The sequence below is a fragment of the Rhipicephalus microplus genome, chromosome 5, assembly GCF_043290135.1.
Source record: "Rhipicephalus microplus isolate Deutch F79 chromosome 5, USDA_Rmic, whole genome shotgun sequence".
Classification (NCBI taxonomy): Eukaryota; Metazoa; Arthropoda; class Arachnida; order Ixodida; family Ixodidae; genus Rhipicephalus; species Rhipicephalus microplus.
Window position 1 is genome coordinate 198,349,741 of NC_134704.1, and position 19,697 is coordinate 198,369,437.

General features: G+C 46.1%; 1 protein-coding gene across 1 annotated transcript; it reads right to left on the reverse strand.

Annotated features, from left to right (window-relative positions):
* Window positions 1–15,365: 15,365 nt before the first annotated feature.
* On the reverse strand, window positions 15,366–19,491 carry LOC142761624 (uncharacterized). The gene has a single exon (XM_075896363.1). It carries the CDS (start codon window positions 19,489–19,491, stop codon window positions 18,409–18,411), a length of 1,083 nt encoding a protein of 360 aa, XP_075752478.1. The 3' UTR covers window positions 15,366–18,408.
* Between the last annotated feature and the right edge of the window lie 206 nt (window positions 19,492–19,697).

Genomic DNA, 19,697 nt, shown 5'->3' on the forward strand with positions numbered 1-19,697 from the left:
GTACATTACTCTATGCCAACGCCTCCTCTAGAAAGGTGCCTGCCGCATGAGAAGAAAAACAGCTGCCACACTCTTTCTCTCCTTCATTTTAGAATCTTCTCGGTCACTAGTGTCACTTGTGGCGGACGGTGCGACAACGCAACACTTTGCATAGCCTCCGAAACAGTGGTGTACAGTTGCAGGTCTCAAACAACTTTCGACTGACGCACCCCTATGGGCCGCAGATAAAATTGCCCGCAGCTTCCCTCGGGGGAACACTGAGGAGGATGCGGAGCATATAATTGGTTAACGGGGTGTTAAAGTGCGACTTACTTGGGTCGATGGCTAAATTGGTTAACGTGGTTGTGAAATGGGGTGTTAAATTGCGACTTACTTGGGTCGCTGGCTAAATTGGTTAACGTGGTTGTAAGAGGGGTGTTAAATGAGTGAACCCGTACGACACGTATCCCGTTTTCGAAAGTCCGGGTCCTCTTGTCGACGCTTACGTTTCAAAGCGGCCGAATCCGGTGCTGCTGCTCGACGCTGACGTCTCTCAGCGGCTTCACGTTCTCTAAGTTGAGCATCTTCCGCTCGACGCCGACGTTTACGTTCGGCGTCGCGAGCTCTTCTCCGCGCTGCCTTGTCTTCGGACGACGACTTGGTTGCGGTTCCGCCAACACTTTGGCCGGCGCTGGTCGAAGGGACGTCGATCATTGCGACCTCGGACGTCGACGCGCCGTACAAACCAACCGACGAGCGGCAACTGAGCGAGCGAGCACCGACCTTGAGTATATATACAGCGCGACGGCGCATGCACTGTCAGCTGTCGAATGTTCGAGAAGGGGGAGAAGCGCAACGGCGCATGCGCGCGCGTCAGCTGCCGATGTTCTCGAAGCGCGACGGCGCATGCGCGTGCGTCAGCTGCCGATGTTCTCGAAGCGTGACGGCGCATGCGCGCTACATTATACAGCTAGCGAATGTTCGTGAAGAGGAGAAGCGCACGCGGTGTGTAGAGGAGGAAGGGTGCACAGATGGTGGAGGAGTGAAGCGCGCGCGGTGTGTAGAGGAGGAAGGGATGCACAGATGGTGGAAGAAAGAAGAGGAAGCTTGCGGACGGCGCCGCACTACAAGCCTCGAGTATTAGATGCTCCGCATCTAAAACGCTTAGGTGGTGTGGCAGCCTGGGCTAGTTGGTATGGCATGACGATAGTTATAGCGCGAGAACAAAACGATGACACAGAGACAAGCAGTACACGAGCGCTAACTTCCAACTTAGTCTATTGCGCAGAGCACGAAAATATATAGAGGAGACAGTAACAATGAGACAAGAACCATATGGCACAAAGAGCAGAACATGAGTAAGAGAAAAACGAAAACTTAAAAAACAAAAACCAAAAAACACAAAAGCACCGAAAAACGGCAAAAAAAATTATAAGGAAAACGAAACAGAAAGGTAAAGATAATATAACTTCTTGCACGCACCAAAATCTTCGAGGAACCTGAGTTCCTTTTCGGACAGAGCCACGGAGGGCTTGCGAGAACAAGGCACCTGTTCGCGTGTCATCTGCGCGGCCTTTACAATGACTGCGGACTAATAAGGCAGAGCAGAGGCAGCGACAGCATCCGAGCAACACAGATACAAAACGTGAAAGGATAGCCGTGATTCCTTAGAAACACCAGATATCACACAGGCTCAAGAAATTTCTGAGTTCGTGTCCTGTTCTCGGCACCGTTCAAATTAATCAGCCTCACCAAATCAACAAACCCCCTGAAAACGCAGTCATCAACGGAATGCAGAGTTCAACATAGAAACAGATATGCGGCATGCTCCCGGGAAGTTGTCTATGGGACCCCCCTTTCATGCGGTGCTTGTTATGCCAGAACGACCGAAAGGTGTCTGAACGATCGGCTGAGAGAACATGCTAACAATGTTAGAAACGGGAAAGATGGTTTTCTTGCTCAGCACTGCACTGAGTGCAATTGCGTGTTCCTTTTCAAGGACACAGCGACGCTGTACAAGCACAGAGATGAGCGCACCCGAGTCATTGTCGAGGCCATGCAGATGGCACGCGAACAGAAGCCTTGTATTAGCAAGCCCTCCGTGGCTCTGTTCGAGAAGGAACTCAGGTTCCTCGAAGGTTTCGGTGCGCGCAAGTAGTTATATTATCTTTACCTTTCTGTTTCGTTTTCCTTATAGATTTTTCTTTGTCGTTTTTCTGTGCTTTTCGTTTTTTGTTTTTCTAGTTTGTTTGTTTTTTCATGTTTTTGTTTTTCTCTTACTCATGTTCTGCTCTTTATGCCATATGGTTCTTGCTACATGGTTACTGTCTCCTCTATATATTTTCGTGCTCTGCGCAATAAACTCAGTTGGAAGTTAGCGCTCGTGTCTTTCGTGTCCTTCTTGTCTCTGTGTCGTCGTTTTGTTCTCGCGCTATAACTATCGTCAGGCTTAGCTGATACCGCCTGTCGCCGTGATGATGGATGGATGGACGTGGCTCTACCCTTTGGATCGGGCGGCGGCTAACGCCATCCAGACGTAATACTTAGTGAAGTAACCATTAGATTTATCTTTTTTTTTCCTTTAATTAGTGAGGTTGAGGATTCGTACTTTGCAGTGAAGGGTTTAATTTTCACTCGTGCCTTGACTTTAGCCAACAATCAGATAACCTCCTTCTAGTTAAGGCTACCCGCTTAAAGTCTATCTTGCCCTCCCTGTCCCTAAACCCAAGTGCTTTGAAAAACTCTGCGCCATCATCCTGAACTACAGGATGAAGCCCTTTACAGAATATATCAAGTGTTCGACAGTTTCTTCTTCCTCTCCACACGCACTGCATACTGTGTCTACCCCTTCGTATTTCGCCCGATATGTCTTGGTTCGCAATACTCCCGTCCTGGCCTCAAACAGTAGAGAACTACCCCGAGTATTATCATAGATCCTTTCCTTGGTAATTTACTGCTTAAAAGATCGATAGATCTCTAGTGCGTACTTCTTAATCATGCCAATTCTCCACATGTCAGTCTCCGTTTCCTTCACTTTCTTCTTAACCGATAGTTCTTTTTGGTTTGGCCACCTGCTGTTTTTTAAGTATTTACCAGTCAATTTCCTGGTTCGCTTCCTCCATTTTGTATCGACATTCTTCATGCACAAGTAGCTGAAAACCTTTCTAGCCCAGCGCTCACCCCCCTTATCTCTCAATCGCTTCTCAAATTTTATCTTGCTGCTAGCTTCCCTGCCCACAAACGACGTCCATCCCATATCACCTTGTACTCCCTGATTTGTGTATTCCCGTGAGCTCCTAAATCAAGCTTACCTATTCTACATTGCTTAATTTCTAATCTTGCTTGAACTTCTGATCTCATGCACAAGACTGCATTGCCGAACGTCAGCCCAGGAACCATGACCCCTTTCCATATTTCTCTCACAACATCATACCTATTGTAATTCCACAGTGCCATATTTTTCAGCGCTGCTGCATTGCTGTTACCTTTAGGCGTCACGTATATTTCGTGTTCCCTTAGGTACTCGGTTCTCTTGCTTATCCATACGCCCAGATATTTGTATTTATCTGTTACCTCTAGCATGACCTCCTGTATTCTAAGCTCACTACCTTCGTTATCATTAAAAATCATGACTGTGCTGAATTTTCTTTACTGAATCTAAAATTTAACCTATCTCCCTCATTACCGCAGATGTCCATCAATCTCTGCAAATCTTCCTTGTAGTCGGCCATTAGAACTATATCATCTGCGTACATTAATGCTGATAGTGCCTGATCAATGAGTTTTCCTTGTTTAACTAAAGAGAGGTTGAAGCCAAGCCCACTTTCCTCTAATTTGGCCTCTAATTCTTGTAGGTACATCATGAATAACAAGGGTGACAGTGGACACCCCTGCCTACGTCCCCGTTTCACCTCTGTGGGCTTGTATACCTGTTTTTCCCACTTTATAACTACCTTGTTACTTTTATAGATTTCCTTTAAAAGATTAGTGACTCCATCTTCCACACCCAGTGTGTCTACCATTCCCCACAAGTTCTCTTGAACCACGCTATCGTACGCTCCCTTGATATCCAAAAAAGCTAACCACAGGGGCCTGAGTTCCTTTTCTGCTATTTTGATGCACTGCGTCCATGACAACAGATTGTCTTCCAACCTCCTGTGTTTCCGAAACCCATTCTGCAGTTCCCCCAGCACCCCCTAATCCTTTATCCATGCCTGCAGTCTTTCCTTTATAATCTGCATCGCCAGCCTGTAGACCACTGATGTCACTGTTATAGGACGGTAGTTGTTTATGTCATCTCTGTCCTCATTTCCTTTATAGCTCATGCTCATCCTGCTAAGTTTCCATCCATCAGGGACTTCACCATCGATTATTGCTCTGCTCACTGCCTCTCTCAAAGTCTTTTTAGACTTCGAATCGAATGTCTTCATCAGCATAATTGAAATGCCACCTGGGCCTGTTGATGTACTACTAGAAACCCTTTTCTCAGCCATTTCCCACTTTCTTTGTGAAATTGGAGCCATTGCACCACTTGATTCATCCTTGTCTATTGTGGTACATAAAGCACTTCTTTGTTGAAATTTTCTATCACCCTTGTTCTTATATATTCAATAACTTCGTCCCCTTCTAGCCTATCACCTTGGGGTGTAGTTATAAACCTCTGCTCAAGGCTCGTCTCATTTCTTAGGGAGTTTAGATGGTTCCAAAATTTCGTACTGCCTTTCTATCTTTTTTATGTACTTCTTCCAGCCACTGAGCTCCCTTTCTTCTAATCTTTTCATTGATCAGAAGGGATGCATCCCTTCTACAGCTTAGAAAGGTTTCCCATTTTCTTTCAACTTCATCTGTCGGTTCACCGCGCTGCTTAGCATGATTGTGTTCCCTAGAGGCTTCCTGGCGTTTTGCTATGGCTCTCTTAACTTCCTCATCCCACCAACTTTTGGGTTTGTGTCTTGTTTTTCGGGGTGACTTGTCACGCGTCTTAGCAAGCTCTAGCTCAAAGAGTCTGATTAGATTCGTGTATGTCGACACTGTCTTATTATCCTCCGTGATTACTTTCTTAATTTGTTTAGTGGCGATTTCAATTTGCCTTTCTGGATAAAAATTTTCCTGTAGTTGCTCATCTTGTCTTCTTCCCACTTTCACTGCTCTTCCAAAACTTAGCTTGATACATTTGTGGTCACTACCCAGATTTCTGGAGCCATCTTCATCTATGTGCGTTCCCCTGAGCTTATCATAGATCCTTTGTGACATCAGTGCATAATCTATTGTCGACTGCAGCCTTCCTACCTCCCATGTTATTTGCTTCTCACACTTCTCGGTACTGTTGCAAATGATCAAATCAAGCCTTTCACATATATCCATGATCATTTTTCCTGGCGGGTCGGTATATCCATCTATATCTTTTATGTGCACATTCATGTCTCCTAGTATAATTATCTCGCACTCTCTTCCTATCTCCTGAAAGTCCTTTGATATACATTGTACCGTTGCCTGGTTTTCCTCTCTGGCCTTTGCTCCCGTCCTCAAGTACACGAAACCAAGGAGTGTCATTTGGCCTGCCACTTTCCCTTTTAGCCATAAATTTTCCTTGCACTCCTGCTTGACCCTTTGCCAGTCTGTACTTTTATGAATGAATGCCCCAATACCACCCCCCTTTCTGCTGCCTTCTGTTCTATTACAATATTCCCACGCGTAGTTCGGATTGTTCGGAGGTTGTTCCATGTTCCTGAGATGTGTTTCTACAAAACCGTATACCATTGGCCTCTCTTCCCTTGGCTGTTCTTCTATCTCTTCCCACTTCAGCCTGTTCCTACCACCCTGCATGTTAATATACCCTATGTCTGAATTGGCTCGGCTGTTGTGTTCTGGGTTTTCGGTTTCGGAATGGCATGTGAGGATGCCAGGGGGCGCCGCTCTGGCATCTAGAATTTCAAGGCGACTGTAAAATAAAAGCAGGGTGTTGGGTGACCGTGGAGTGCGGTTGTTGTTCTTTTCTTCGGCGCTTCGCGCGAACCCGCGTGTTCGGGCTGGTCGGCGTTCCCACCGGCCGCGTACGTCTCCGTCGGCCGTGTTCTTCTTCTGCTTCGTCGGGACCAGCCAGCCCCCAACACAGCATCGGCGCTCGTGGCTACGTCTATTTATGCCCCGCACTCTACCTATCTTAGATATTGGTGCCACTTTGGAATCGTATCTGTCCATACCACCCGTCGAAGAGTCTCCCTGGTTGTTTTTCTCGTTACTAGCTATCCTGCACCCCTGAAGGGCTAGCTTGCCCCTCCAAAAAGCTACTGCGCGTCCTGCAAGTCGCCAACCCACCTCATGACCTAGCCACCCATTTAAGTAAATTCTGTCTCGTTGAAAATTATCCCACCTATGCACCTCTCTGTTTGTTTCCACCACCTCAAAGCCTTTCTCTCGACTCATCGGCCATATCTCTTGGTTTGCGTTGACAACCGCTCTTTGCAGATTGCTATCACGCACCAGTACCTCCGGTATTGTGCATATCACTACCTGTACCTTAGGAGAAGTGGCGCGCATGTCATCGACACCTTTCGCCAGTGTGGTTGCTAGTCCTGCTGTATCTTCATTTAAGACATCGTTTAAGCCGCCTGAAATTATCACGGGGTTTCATCTATCAGCTGTAGTTTTGAGTTTTGCGCTCGCTTGCCTCATGACTGCTTCAAGCGTGCGTCCTGGGAACGCCCCTACTGCAACCCTCTCGTCACCTCTTACCCTCTCTTTGATTGCTTCAGTGCATCGATTTAAATTCGAGTCCCCGGCGATTATCACATGCTGTGACTTTTCAGCTGGAGCGTCCTGCACCTGGGGGCTACTTGCACCTGTGACGCCGGCTGCTTTGTCCCCTCCAAGCCCCACCACTACCTCGCTGAAGCTGGGCCTTGGGACAATTGAACCGGCTGAACCTGTTTTTTTCCAAACTTGCTTGCTATTCCTTCTCCACCGTTCTGGTTGCCGGTTCCCTACTGTTCTCTCCGTAGGCCGCTTCTTTGTTCAGCTTCGCTAGTGCTTCCTCGGCGGACTTCAGTCTTTCTCCCATTGCCCTCGTTTTCTCTTGCTCTGTCGCCAACGCAGTCTCGAGCTCGGCGATTCTCATCAGCAGTTCACTCTGGGCAACCATCATTTTCTCCATTTTTTCCTCGACCTCACATTGCCTACACTTCGTGTCAGCCTCTTCTCCATTCATTTCTATACTTGGGTCCACTTTCAAACCCACTCCACATCTTGAACACTTTACAGTCTTTTTAACCATGTCTTTCTGACACCAATTGTCCATATACTCGATAATTACTAAACTCGAGCCCTGCACTACGAAAAAGGAAAGTCTAACTTCTACTACAAAAATTTGCGTGTTCAATGTACGCGCACCTCCCCCCCCCCCCCGGGGTGGCAACAGAAAAAAAAAACAAACCAAAAATTCAAACACACACCCGCACTAACTAATAAATACCTGGTGACTGGCCCCCGAAAAAGCCGCACCATAAAATAAGTGCTACGAAGATTTCAGCTGCTGCCTTTTATTTATAAAGACAAGCTCAAAACATGCAAAAACACTTATCTGCGCAGTCAATCCAGAGCGCTCAAAAAATGATAGTGTTGGTCGCAAGCACCACCGCACGGCGCTTGTTTAGTTTAAAACTGAAGGCAGGCCAACTCCGCTGGGAGCGCGAGCCGTTCCTCAGGCATCTTTCTAGAGGAGGCGTTGTCTATGCTAGCCCCATACGAAGCTGGTGGTGGCCAGCACCACCAATGCCTAGCATGAAATTTCTCATAAAAACAATTATGATCTCTAGGAAGCTTTTCATAAAAAGCTTTTTTTTAACTTTCCATGGTAGTAAAGGGTTCTAGAGGGGGGTAGTCGTACAGTGGCTAGAATAGACAAGCGTGATGCATAGAGTTTCCCAATATACACTAGAAAGACTCAGGCGCAAGTGGCTAAGGAGGCTAGGAAAACCACGAGCGAGTGTGAGCTGGTGCAGTGCGAAGAATTCAAACGCTGGTGCTAATTAGATGAGGCAGCATTCACGAGTTTGGCCGACGCGCAGAAGGCGAGTTTCATGTGCAGGCTGTGCGAGGCACTGAAGGCGACCGTGCAGTGCATGGAGGCTAGCATCAAGGTGCTTCAGTGGGAGCTTAGGGTGCAACGGGAACGGAGAATAGAACTCCAAAAACAGCTCAGAGCGTCGCATGAGCGTGAGGAGGCTACCGCCAGCTTATTAGAGCAAATGAAGGGCGACCTTCGAAAAGAACGGGAAGGGCGGACCGAGCTAGAGCAGCGGGTAAAGGAACTAATGGCGCTTTGCCCCGGCCCCGAGCGGTGTGAGACGGAAGGCGTGGGAAGCGGAGAAGGCGACAGGCGGGAAGGAACAGGCGAGAAGGGAGGTCAGGGGGCCGCAGTGTCTGGCCACAGCACGGAGGCTCCGAAAACATACTGCTCGTTGGCGCAGCAGTCTTTAAGCAAGGCAGAAACACAGGACAGACGGCAGAGAGAGAAACAGGTGAAGCAAACAGGGACGCCATCACAAACAGGAAGCCAGTGATTGGAGCGTGGAAGGGTTCTAGTGGTGGGGGACTCTAACGTGGCCAGGGTTAGGGATGGCGTCTTCAAGACAGTGAAGGAAGATGGGGGAGTCAGGGTGGAGGCATAGTCAGGGAAGAGCATGATGGATACCCTGGCCGAAGCTCAGGAGGTTGTAGAAAACAGCATGGAGGGCGAAAATCTAGTCATTATTCATGCTGGGCTCAATGATGTGTTGAAGGGCAAGGATCAGAACCTTCAGAGAAAATTATGGGATGCGTAAGCTCCGAGAAGCCTCTGGGAGTGTGCATGTGACCATATGCACAGTCCCAGAGGTCTGGGGGCAGCCTCGTGGTATTGAAAGGAGGGTTGTGGAGGCCAATTGTGTGATCAAGGGTTTGAGCCGGCAACTCGGATACAGCGTAATGGAAGTTAAACCAAGACGTGTACGAGCCTGGCGCTCGTCCCTTTGCACAGGATGGCATTCACTACAGTGGTGCGACGGGCAGGAGGGTCGGTAACAGATTGGGTCGCCAAGCCACAGCTTTTTTAGGGTGACCCAGAGCCCTGAGGCCAACAGTCTAGCCAAAGACGGACCTAAAGGGGCACAAATATTCAAGCCACATGAAGTCCATGGTAGAAGAAATCGACGTAAGCACAAGGGCCGAGCTAAGTCAGACGTAGGCTATATTAACATGCAGGGTGGCAGGAATAAGTTAATGTGGGAAGAGATAGAAGATCAGTTGAGGCAGGAGGAGCTGATGGTATATGGGGTTGTGGAGACACATCTTCACGACATGGAGCAACCACCCTGCAATCCGGACTACGTATGGGAATATTGCAATAGAACAGAAAGCAGCAAAAAGGGGGGTTGGGGTAGAATTGGTGCTTTTATAGATAAGAGCATGGGTTGGCAAAGAGTCAAGCAGGGATGCATGGAACATTTATGATTAAGAGGGAAAGCAGCTGGGCAGATGACACTCCTTGGTTTGGTGTACTTGTGCACGGGACCAAAGGCCAGAGAGGAAAACCAGGCAATGATGGAGTGTATATCAAAGGACATTGAGGAATTAGGAGTGCGAGATAATTATACTAGGAGATATGAATGCACACATAGAAGATATAGATGGGTATACTGACTCAACAGGCAAAATGATCATAGATATGTGTGAGAGGCACCATTTGATCATTTGCAAAAGTACCGAGAAGTGTGAAGGGCAAATAACATGGGAGGTAGGAAGGCTGCTGTCAACGATAGATTACACACTGACGTCACATAGGATGTATGATAAGCTCAGGGGAATGCACATAGATGAAGGTGGCTCCAGAAGTCTAGGTAGTGATCACAAACGTATCAAGCTAAGTTTTGGAAGAGCAGCAAAAATGGGAAGGAGACAAGATGAGACCTACAGGAAAATTTTTATTCAGAAAGGCAAATTGAAATAGCCACATAACAAATTGAGAAAGCAATCACTGAGGATAATAAAACAGTGTGGACGTGCACGAATCTAATTAGACTGAGCTAGAGCTTGCTAAGGCACGTGACAAGTCACCCCGGAAAAGAAGACACAAGCCCAAGAGTTGGTGGGATGAGGAAGTTAAGAGAGCCATAGCAAAACGTCAGGAAGCCTCTAGGGAACACAGACATGCTTAGCAACAGGGTGAACCGACAAATGATGTTGAAAGAATATGGGAAATCTTTCTAAGCTTTAGAAGGGAAGCATCCCTCCTGATCAACGAAAAGATTAGAAGAAAGGGTGCTGAGTGATTGGCAGAAGTACATAAGAAGGACAGAAAGGCAGCTGCTAAATTTTGGAACCATCTAAACTCCCTAAGAAATGAAACAAACCTGGAGTAGAGGTTTGTAACTATAGCTCAAGGTGCTAGGCTGGAAGGGACGAAGCTATTGAATATATCAGAACAAGAGTGACAGAAAAATTTCGACAAAGAAGTGCCTTATGCACCACAACAGACAGGGATGGATCAAGTGGCACAATGGCTCCATTTTCACAACAAGAGTGGGAAAGGGATGAGAAGAGCGTTCCAAGCAGTACATCAACAGGCCCAGATGGCATTCCAATTATGCTGATGAAGACATTGGGTCCGAAGTGTAAACAGACTTTGAGAGAGGCAGTGAGCAAAACAATAATCAATGGTGAAGTCCCCTATGGATGGAAACTTAGCAGGATGAGCATGATCTATAAAGAAAAGGGGGACACAGCTGACATAAACCACTACCGTCCTATAACAGTACAGGCTGGCGATGCAGATTATAAAGGAAAGACTGCAGGCATGGATAGAGGATGAGGGGGTGCTGGGGGAACTGCAGAATGGATTTCGGAAACACAGGAGGTTGGAAGACAATCTGTTCTCACTGACGCAGTGCATCGAAATAGCAGAAAAGGAACTCAGGCCCCTGTGGCTAGCATATTTGGATATCAAGGGAGCGTACGATAGCGTGGTTCAAGAGGACTTGTGGGGAATACTAGACACACTGGGTGTGAAAGATGAAGTCACTAATCTTGTAAAAAAAATCTACAAAAGTAACAAGGTAGTTATAAAGTGGGATAAACAGGTATCCAAGCCCATAGAGGTGAAACGGGGACTTAGGCAGGGGTGTCCACTGTCACCCTTGTTATTCATGATGTACCTACAAGGATTAGAGGACAAATTAGAGGAAAGTGGACTTGGCTTCAACATTTTTTTAGTAAAACAAGGAAAACTCATTGTTCAGGCACTACCAGCATTAATGTACACAGATGATATAGTGCTAATGGTCGACAACAAGGAATATTTGCAGAGATTAATGGACATCAGCGGTAATGAGGGAGATAGGTTAGATTTTAGATTCAGTAAGGAAAAATCAGCAGTCATGATTTTTAATAATAATGAAGGTAGTGAGGTTAGAATACAGGAGGTCACGCTAGAGATAACAGATAAATACAAATATCTGGGAGTACGGATAAGCAATGGGACGGAGTACCTAAGGGAAAACGAAATATACGTCACGAGTAAAGGTAACAGGAATACAGTAGTGATAAAAAATAGGGCACTGTGGAATTACAATAGATATGATGTTGTGAGAGGAATATAGAAAAGGGTCATGGTTCCTGGGCTGACGTTCGGAAATGCGGTCTTGTGCTTGAGATCAGAAGTTCAAGCAAGATTGGAAATTAAGCAACGTGGAATAGGTAGGCTTGCTTTAGGCACTCACGGGAATACACCAAATCAGGGAGTACAAGGTGCTATGGGATGGACGTCATTTGAGGGCAGGGAAGCTAGCAGCAAGATAAAATTTGAGAAGCGATTGAGAGAAATGGGGGAGGAGCGTTGGGCTAGGAAGGTTTTCAGCTACTTGTACATGAAGAATGTCGATACAAAATGGAGGAAGCGAACCAGGAAATTGACTGTTAAATACTTTGAAAACAGTAAGTGGCCAAACCAAAAAGAACTATCGGTTAAGAAGAAAGTGAAGGAAACGGAGACTGACATGTGGAGAATTGGTATGATTAAGAAGTCCGCACTAGAGATCTATCGAACTTTTAAGCAGGAAAATGCCAAGGAAAGGATCTATGATAATACTCGGTGTAGTTCTCTACTGTTTGAGGCCAGGACGGGAGTATTGCGAACCAAGACATATCGGGCCAAATACGTATACAGTATGCAGTGCGTGTGGAGAGGAAGAAGAAACTGTGGAACACTTGATAATGTTCTGTAAAGGGCTTCACCCTGTAGTTCAGGATGATGGCGCAGAGTTTTTCAAAGCACTTGGGTTTAGGGACAGGGAGGGCAAGATAGACTTTAAGGGGGTAGCCTTAACTAAAAGGAGGTTATCTGATTGGTGGCTAAAGTCAAGGCACGAGTGAAAATTAAACCCTTCACTGCAAAGTACGAATTCTCAACCTCGCTATATAAAGGAAAAAAAAAAGATAAATGTAATGATTAGTTCTCTAAGTATTACGGCTAGGTGGCGCTAGCCGCCGCCCGATCTAAAGGGTACAGCCACATCCATCAATCCATCTATCCATCCATCCTATGCGCATCAAGCGGCGCTCACTCCGTGACCGCGCAGACGGCGGATTCGCTCGCAGGATTTTAAGCTGGACGGTTGTGCCCTCGCGATCTCCGACTTCAGCGTAGCTCCCGGCGACTGGTTCGCCCTCCGGGGTCTCCTGACGCCGTGCAGCTCTCGCATTGTGGCGTCCCGCCCTTGGACTGCTTCGACCGGATCCCTACTTTCCTATCTCCTTCTTTTTCCGTCGCTTGCCTGTCTTCTCCGTCTATTTTCCTTCTATTCTTTTTATCACTCCTTCCCCCCACCCCTATAAGGCACTGCGCCGTGTCGCCTGAAGGCAGACAGAAATTAGGTGCCCTTTTTCTCTTCATTCTAACCACTACCACCACCACCACCAGACGGCGCTTCAGCGAGCATGGGAATATGAGGATAACAGGGCACACATTACATGGGAAGGGCGTACATACACAGAGCCCGTGTACATTCGAAGAGGTTTAAAACAGGGATGCCCTCTTTCGCCATTGCTGTTCACACTGTACATTAGAGGAATGGAAAGACGACTAGAGGAGAGTGGATTGGGCTTTGATTTGTCACACCGAAGCAATGGAGTGTTAGTGGAGCAACGGATTCCGGAATTGATGCACGCAGACGATATAGTGCTGCTGGCGGATAATGCGGAAGAACTTCAAAAACTGGCTGACATTTGTGGTGATGAGGCAACGTACCTAGGCCTACATTTTAACCCACAGAAATCTGGAGTCATGGTGTTCAACGAGGAAGCTCATGTAGCACCAATAAGGATACAACAGGAAGCCAATACCATTAGTAAATAAGTACAAATACTTGGGGATCTGGCTTAATGAAGGAAAAGGCTACCTGAATGCTCATGAAGAACATCTCAAACTGAAAGGGAGACGAAATGCAGCAGTAATGAAACATGGAGCACTTTGGGGACACAATAAGTACGAGGTAGTACGAGGCATCTGGAAAGGGGTAATGGTGCCGGCGCTCACGTTCTCTAATGCCGTATTATGCTTAAAGTCAGATATCCTGTCGGGGCTGGAGGTTAACCAAAAGGCAGTCGGCAGGTTAGCTCTGGGAGCTCACAGTAAGACTACAAACGAGGCTGTACAAGGCGATATGGGTTGGGCTTCATTTGAGGCGAGGGAAGCACAAAGTAAAATACGATTTGAGGAGCGACTTAGACATTTAGATGAGAAGAACTGGGCAGCCAGAGTGCACAGATACCTGTACCTGAAAAGTGTGGACACCCAGTGGCGGAAGAGGACGCGAAAGCTGGCGACTAAATATAACTTGACCGCGGCAAATAAGCAAAGGGGGCCAGTTAAAAAGCAAGTGAGGGAAACAGAGACGCTCATGTGGAAAGAGAGGATGGAAAAGAAGGGATCGCTGGGAATCTACAAGGCAAGCAAACAAGAGATCCGGAAAGAGAACTTTTATGACAACAATAAAGGTAGTGCGTTGCTCTTTGAGGCGCGGGCTGGCTGCTTGAGAACTCTAACTTACAGGAGCAAATATTCGTCACAGGATGAGACATGTGTTGGATGTGGCATAAATAAAGAAACCATCGACCACATAGTCATGGAATGCCAAAAGATTCAGCCGGATAGAAATGGGGGGAAGGTCGCACTTCCTGAGGCGCTGGGCTTCGCGGTTGATGGAAGCATTAACTGGTCAGCAGTAGGTATTACTAAGCAGCGGCTGGAGTATTGGTGGAGGAAAAGCAGATAAGTCGATAAAATAACATCCCAGCCAAGAGTAGCGGCTGGGCAAAATTAAAAAGACATCCGAGTTGAGGGACAAAATTGAAACTCGAATTATTAAGGTAGGCTAGATAGCACATGCCGTCACCCCGATTCAAAGGGGAGGCCTTTAATCATCATCATCATCATCATCAATAATGGCAGTGACTGCTACGACTCGGTGAAAATGGGTGCGACTACAGTGTACTAGAATAGTACACTATTCTAGTACACTGTAGGTGCGACTGTTTTCACAACAAATCCGTGCAGGGCGGGGCCTCGCCGCGATGACGTAGCCACCATTTTCTATTTTCTCTCTCTCTCTCTCTCCGTTGGACGGCGCGGTACTAAGGTCCCTAGATAAAAAAGTTTTCAGTGTAGCGACACCCTCTCTTTTTCTCCTCGCTTATTTGCCTGAAGCGCCTCCAAGAAGAGTCAAAGCGTGCATAAAAAAGCGAACGTTTGTGTTTAGTTACTACGGCAGATAGAAACAATTATACCAAATGAGAAGTAAATGAGACCTAGGTTAAAAGGTTACTTAGTTGAAAATAAGCGGTACAACATAAGAAGAAGCGTGATGTGTGTTACCCAACTGGCAACGTTGTGCAAGTTCTATATTTCACACCATTAGCCATGGCGTCTCGCATCGTACGCAAGGAGGATATAACGACGTACGATCCTCCTTGATCGTAAGTCGTAGTTCGTCCAGTTCTCCGAATGTGTTTTGCTCGTGCATGTGATGTGGCACAGTTAGCGTTCTTCTTGCTGGATCCTGTGACCCTGACTTACCACAGGGCAGCACTTTGTTGTGACGAGTGATCATAGCAGCTTGTGAGCACACAGGGAAAAACCGCGGCCAATCTGGAACGAACGCTTGACTAGCAGCACTGCGATTACAGCTTTTTCTGAAAAAATACGTCCACTTTCGCAATCAGGATGCCAGATAATCGTGGTGCATGTTATATCAGCTGGGTGACTATGAAAGAGACTGCGGCACCGCAATGCGGGTGCACGCAACCATAGCCTCCTCTATAACTAAAAAATATAGGAGGCTATGACGCAACTTAACGACAAGTTAGGGTTCTACGAGTGGGGTGTCCCGGCACTACAACGTGCGCGTAGAGACGTTTGTGAGTGACGCCAACAGACGCGCACGTTGCACCCTTTGTGACTCATCGCCGCATTCACTGTCCCGAAGTGATGAACTTTGCGACGATGTCGTCGCCCCACCATCAGCGGCAAGTAGCAGAAATGTGCTGGAATACTGAACGATGGGCATTAGAAAAGCGTGATAGTGAGCGCGGCCTTTCCTGCAAGCTCGCTGTAGCACTGGTCTTCCCGCATGTTAACCAAGTGCTGGCGCACCACTAGCGCTTCTCTGTTGTGCACGGGATTGTGCCGTTTGTAACCGTCATTGTGAACTCGTTCGACAGAGTGGCTGGAGTGGCTACATTCCCGCACACCCGAATACTTTACAGAGTGCACCCGAGCCAGTACGGGCTGTAATTTCAGTCAGAAGCACCGACCAGCACTTCGCCCTCACCTCACCTCCAGCATGCACCCCCACCCTATGCCACCCCTTAGAAAGCGATGGAAGGATCTTGCCAAGGTTCCTTGTTTTAACTAGGGACCTTAGATCTTGCTGCCCAGCCCTGCCCGCAGTGGAACAATCATATTTAGCATTCCAGTGTAATTTCTTGAGCACTTATTACCATTTAGTGAATGTAATCTTAGAGACAGCCCCATAGCTAAACCTTTTTTCACAAAGGTATATGTCCACTTTTTTGGTTAATACTTCAAGCAGCTGTGCATTGTTCAGCTGTTTCCCATGATATTCAATGTACAATGTAGCTGTGGTAACATGTGGGGCTAATTTCAAAGCAAACCAAAAGCTTGACAAGTAGTTGAGCAGCCCCTGAAAAACTATCAAGTAAAAAATGTTACTGTAATGTTAACAGACAGCTAGAGATGACAGACGAAGTGTCGAATGCTGCTATTCTGGTGGAAATTGTGAAAAAAAAAACTGCAGATGGGTACGGCTAAGGCACCCAGATAAAACAAAGTTGCTTAAGTAAAAGCCTTAGGCGACACATGTAACTGGTAGGGATGATAACTGATACACATACACAAATATAGAATGAGGGGTTATGAAATTATTAAACGTGGAAGTACACGCTCAATTGAGGGGACTCAAGAAGCGTCATCACAAGAACGCTGGAAGGGGCATTCGTTCTGAAAAGGACAAAAATAGGGCGCTGATGCATCAATAGATGCACTGAGCTACGTACAACGGCACTATTTCAACATGCTATGTAAATCAGGACACTGGAATGTTAAAAGGAACAAGGAGGCACAATGTTGACTACAAATATTTATTCTTGTTACTTCGTTACAATCTCTGGCAACATTTTCATAGCAGGCACCTATGATTAAACAAGCATGTCCTGGGCTGTTGCAAAGACACGCAAACCACACCAAGACACTTCATTTGTCAGTAAACAATAAAACTATGAAGAAAATTGCAGCATGTGACATTCAATGCAGAACATTGTTTGATCATTGCCTGAACAACAGGTACCAGAGGAAGACTCACCGTTACATTTTTTTCAACATGAACATGCGTGCTTTGAAACATACAATGAATGGCCTAGCAACACACTGTACTGACAATTTACACAGACACGAATGCCTTAATGGCATGAACAAAGGTGAACATGCAAACCGATTTCCACTGCAGCTTGTTGTCATATACATGAGGTGTATTACAGCAAGATTCACTGAGTAACTTTCGGATCAATAATATGTGTTTTCAAATATACAGGTGATGACACAGTAGAGCATTGCACTAACCATTTCCGCAGACTTCCATACAAATGTCTGCATGGGATCATGAAAGTTAAACAATGCACACTACATCCACAGAGATGTTACAATACAGTTTGTGATGTCACATGACGTACTAGTGAAAGGCGCATTCAATAATGCTTGCAAAAATGACCTGTGTGATTTGAGATGTCTAGTAAAACACTGGAGTAACAATTTCCACAAACTTATACACGAATGTCTGCATGGCAGGAACACTTCAACGGTGTATGTAAACTGCAGATATATGTTGTTGCCACGTTGTGCGCATGCCTAGAGGACAGTATAGTCAAGTGACGTTTGAAAAAAAACTGATATTTCCAAAGTGACGGGAAGTTGCATTGTAACAGTTTGCTACAGTTTCCACTAGCTATACAAGTGCCCTGTGGCATAAACGTAGCAGTACAGTTTATATATCCACACATTACCGCAAAACCTTCGTCGTACATTACATAACAGATAAGAGGCAGGCATGTTCATCATTGCTTGGAGGAGTAACTAGACTGTTTGAACAAGTATTCAATGGACACTTTGTACTCACCATTTGCACAAGTGATGGTAATGCCTTCATGGTGTAAATGAAATGAAACATTACCTTGTGTAAAGAGATGTTCCTAAGGTGCCTCTCGTTCATTTGTCGTGCGAGCTTATAGGAAGGTAAATTGGGCATTGTGTGTATATGCGTGTTTTGAAGAGGATGTAATGAGTACATGAAAACATTGCACGAAAAATTTTTGCATTGTACATGACTGCATCCATGGCAGAAGATGGAAAGGTACAGGTTATTTCTATCACGCTCATCTATGTGACTTGCTGTCATGTTACATTGTAAACTACAGAAGGATACCTTAAGAGTTGTCCCGTGCCGGAAGCATGTTCTAAAATGATGAAAAATACAGCAATCACATACCAAAACAGGTTGTGCTTTGGTCCTTAAACTTGCGCTTACTTGAATGACATGGTACACGTGGGGTATTGCTGTGAACCTAGGCAGCACAAAATTTTTTAAGGAATGTAAATCTAGTCAGGATGTTGTCAACAAGTTGACAATGGCAGCATTAAGGAACTTGGACAGTATGGCTCTTGGTACTTCAGTTTCTCAAGCACGCATGACGTGTAAGATGGAAAGATTTTGACAAGGCTATTGAAGGTGCGCAGGCAGCTAGATAGAATAAAAATGCGTTCTCCAAGGAACTCTCCTGGCACGCACGCCACATTGGCTGCAAGGGCGCTTTCTACACTGCTATTTTTTAAGGAAGGTTGGCCACAGCAGCTCTCATTCCTACACTTTTACTTCCACATTTATTGTCGATTTGCATGCTTCGAGCCAATGTCTCTTTCCTTACTTGTATGTGCATCCTTGCGGAGAAGAACACGGAAAGAATAGCCTCCAATACATTATGACAGTGTGGAAACAAGGTATTACACGATATCGCACTTTTAACAGCAATTTTGGTGGCTGATACAGGAACATGATTATGGATATGCTGCTCTTTATTTTTTTGAAAGTGAGACTGCGCTACCTTTAGAACTTCTACAACTGCTTCAGAAGCTACACACAACGCTAACTTTTCTTTGTACGATTTCAGCTGCGTGAGTCGCGGAACGTCTTTGTTCCCTGTCATGGCACTTACACAAGCACCACAGTTTTTTACTAACTTCTTAGCACTGTGAACAACATACCCTGCGAAGTACAAAAATGACTTGTGCTCTAACATATTCATGTCATGAATGTCAGCAGGAATTAAAACTGTTTCTCTGGTGCTGTCTTCATTGTCTGAGCTCAAACCAGCAAGTAAAAAGCCACCGTCCTTAGTGTAGCTGCCATCAGCACTAGCGTGTAGAAACTGTGCTAACGTTGTGGAACGCAACGCGCACTTAAATTCATATAACCTGGGAATCGGATGCTTAGCTCTAAGAGAAGAGAAGAAATTTTCCAGCGCATCTTGGCAAAATCTGCCAAGGAACAGAAAGCGGAATTTGCAAAATGATAGGGAATACTCCTGCAGCTCAAGTACAGAGAGCGTACTGAGAATAGCCCCTATCTGCACAGGCTTCCATGGGGCATTTTTGACGGTGCCGATAGAGAGCCCTTCAAAAAGTACAACAAAATTCTTGAGAAAGCCAATACTTGCCTGCCTCTCTGTCTCAAAAACTTTACTCAAGGCAAGTTTGGTTGTTCGTGATGTCATGATGCAGAACCACTTGGCCACAGTTTCAATAAACCAAGCAGTGGCAAGCGCGGACTTCTCTAGCAAGCCCTTCTCAACAAGGATGCGCAGTGCAGCCCCAGTATCCACATTGAAAAGACTGTAAGCAGGGCCCACCTTCATTTTTTCGTAATGACCAGGGTCAACACAAGTTTGTCTTAGGTGCGGAGCCAATTTGAAGTCTCCTTTACTGTCAATTTAAATGAGTTTTTTTATTGGTTCAATGAGAGCCGCATTTGTGGAGAGACCAGCTTTTACAACAATGTCATCAGGAAGATACAAAGTTTGGCCCCTGGTGAGGTGATTGCGCAGATTTTTCAACAGGTGAG

Bases quoted from the DNA above. Each gene is read 5' to 3' on its own strand.
- LOC142761624 (XM_075896363.1), bottom strand. From the start codon at position 19,491: ATGAAGGTGGGCCCTGCTTACAGTCTTTTCAATGTGGATACTGGGGCT.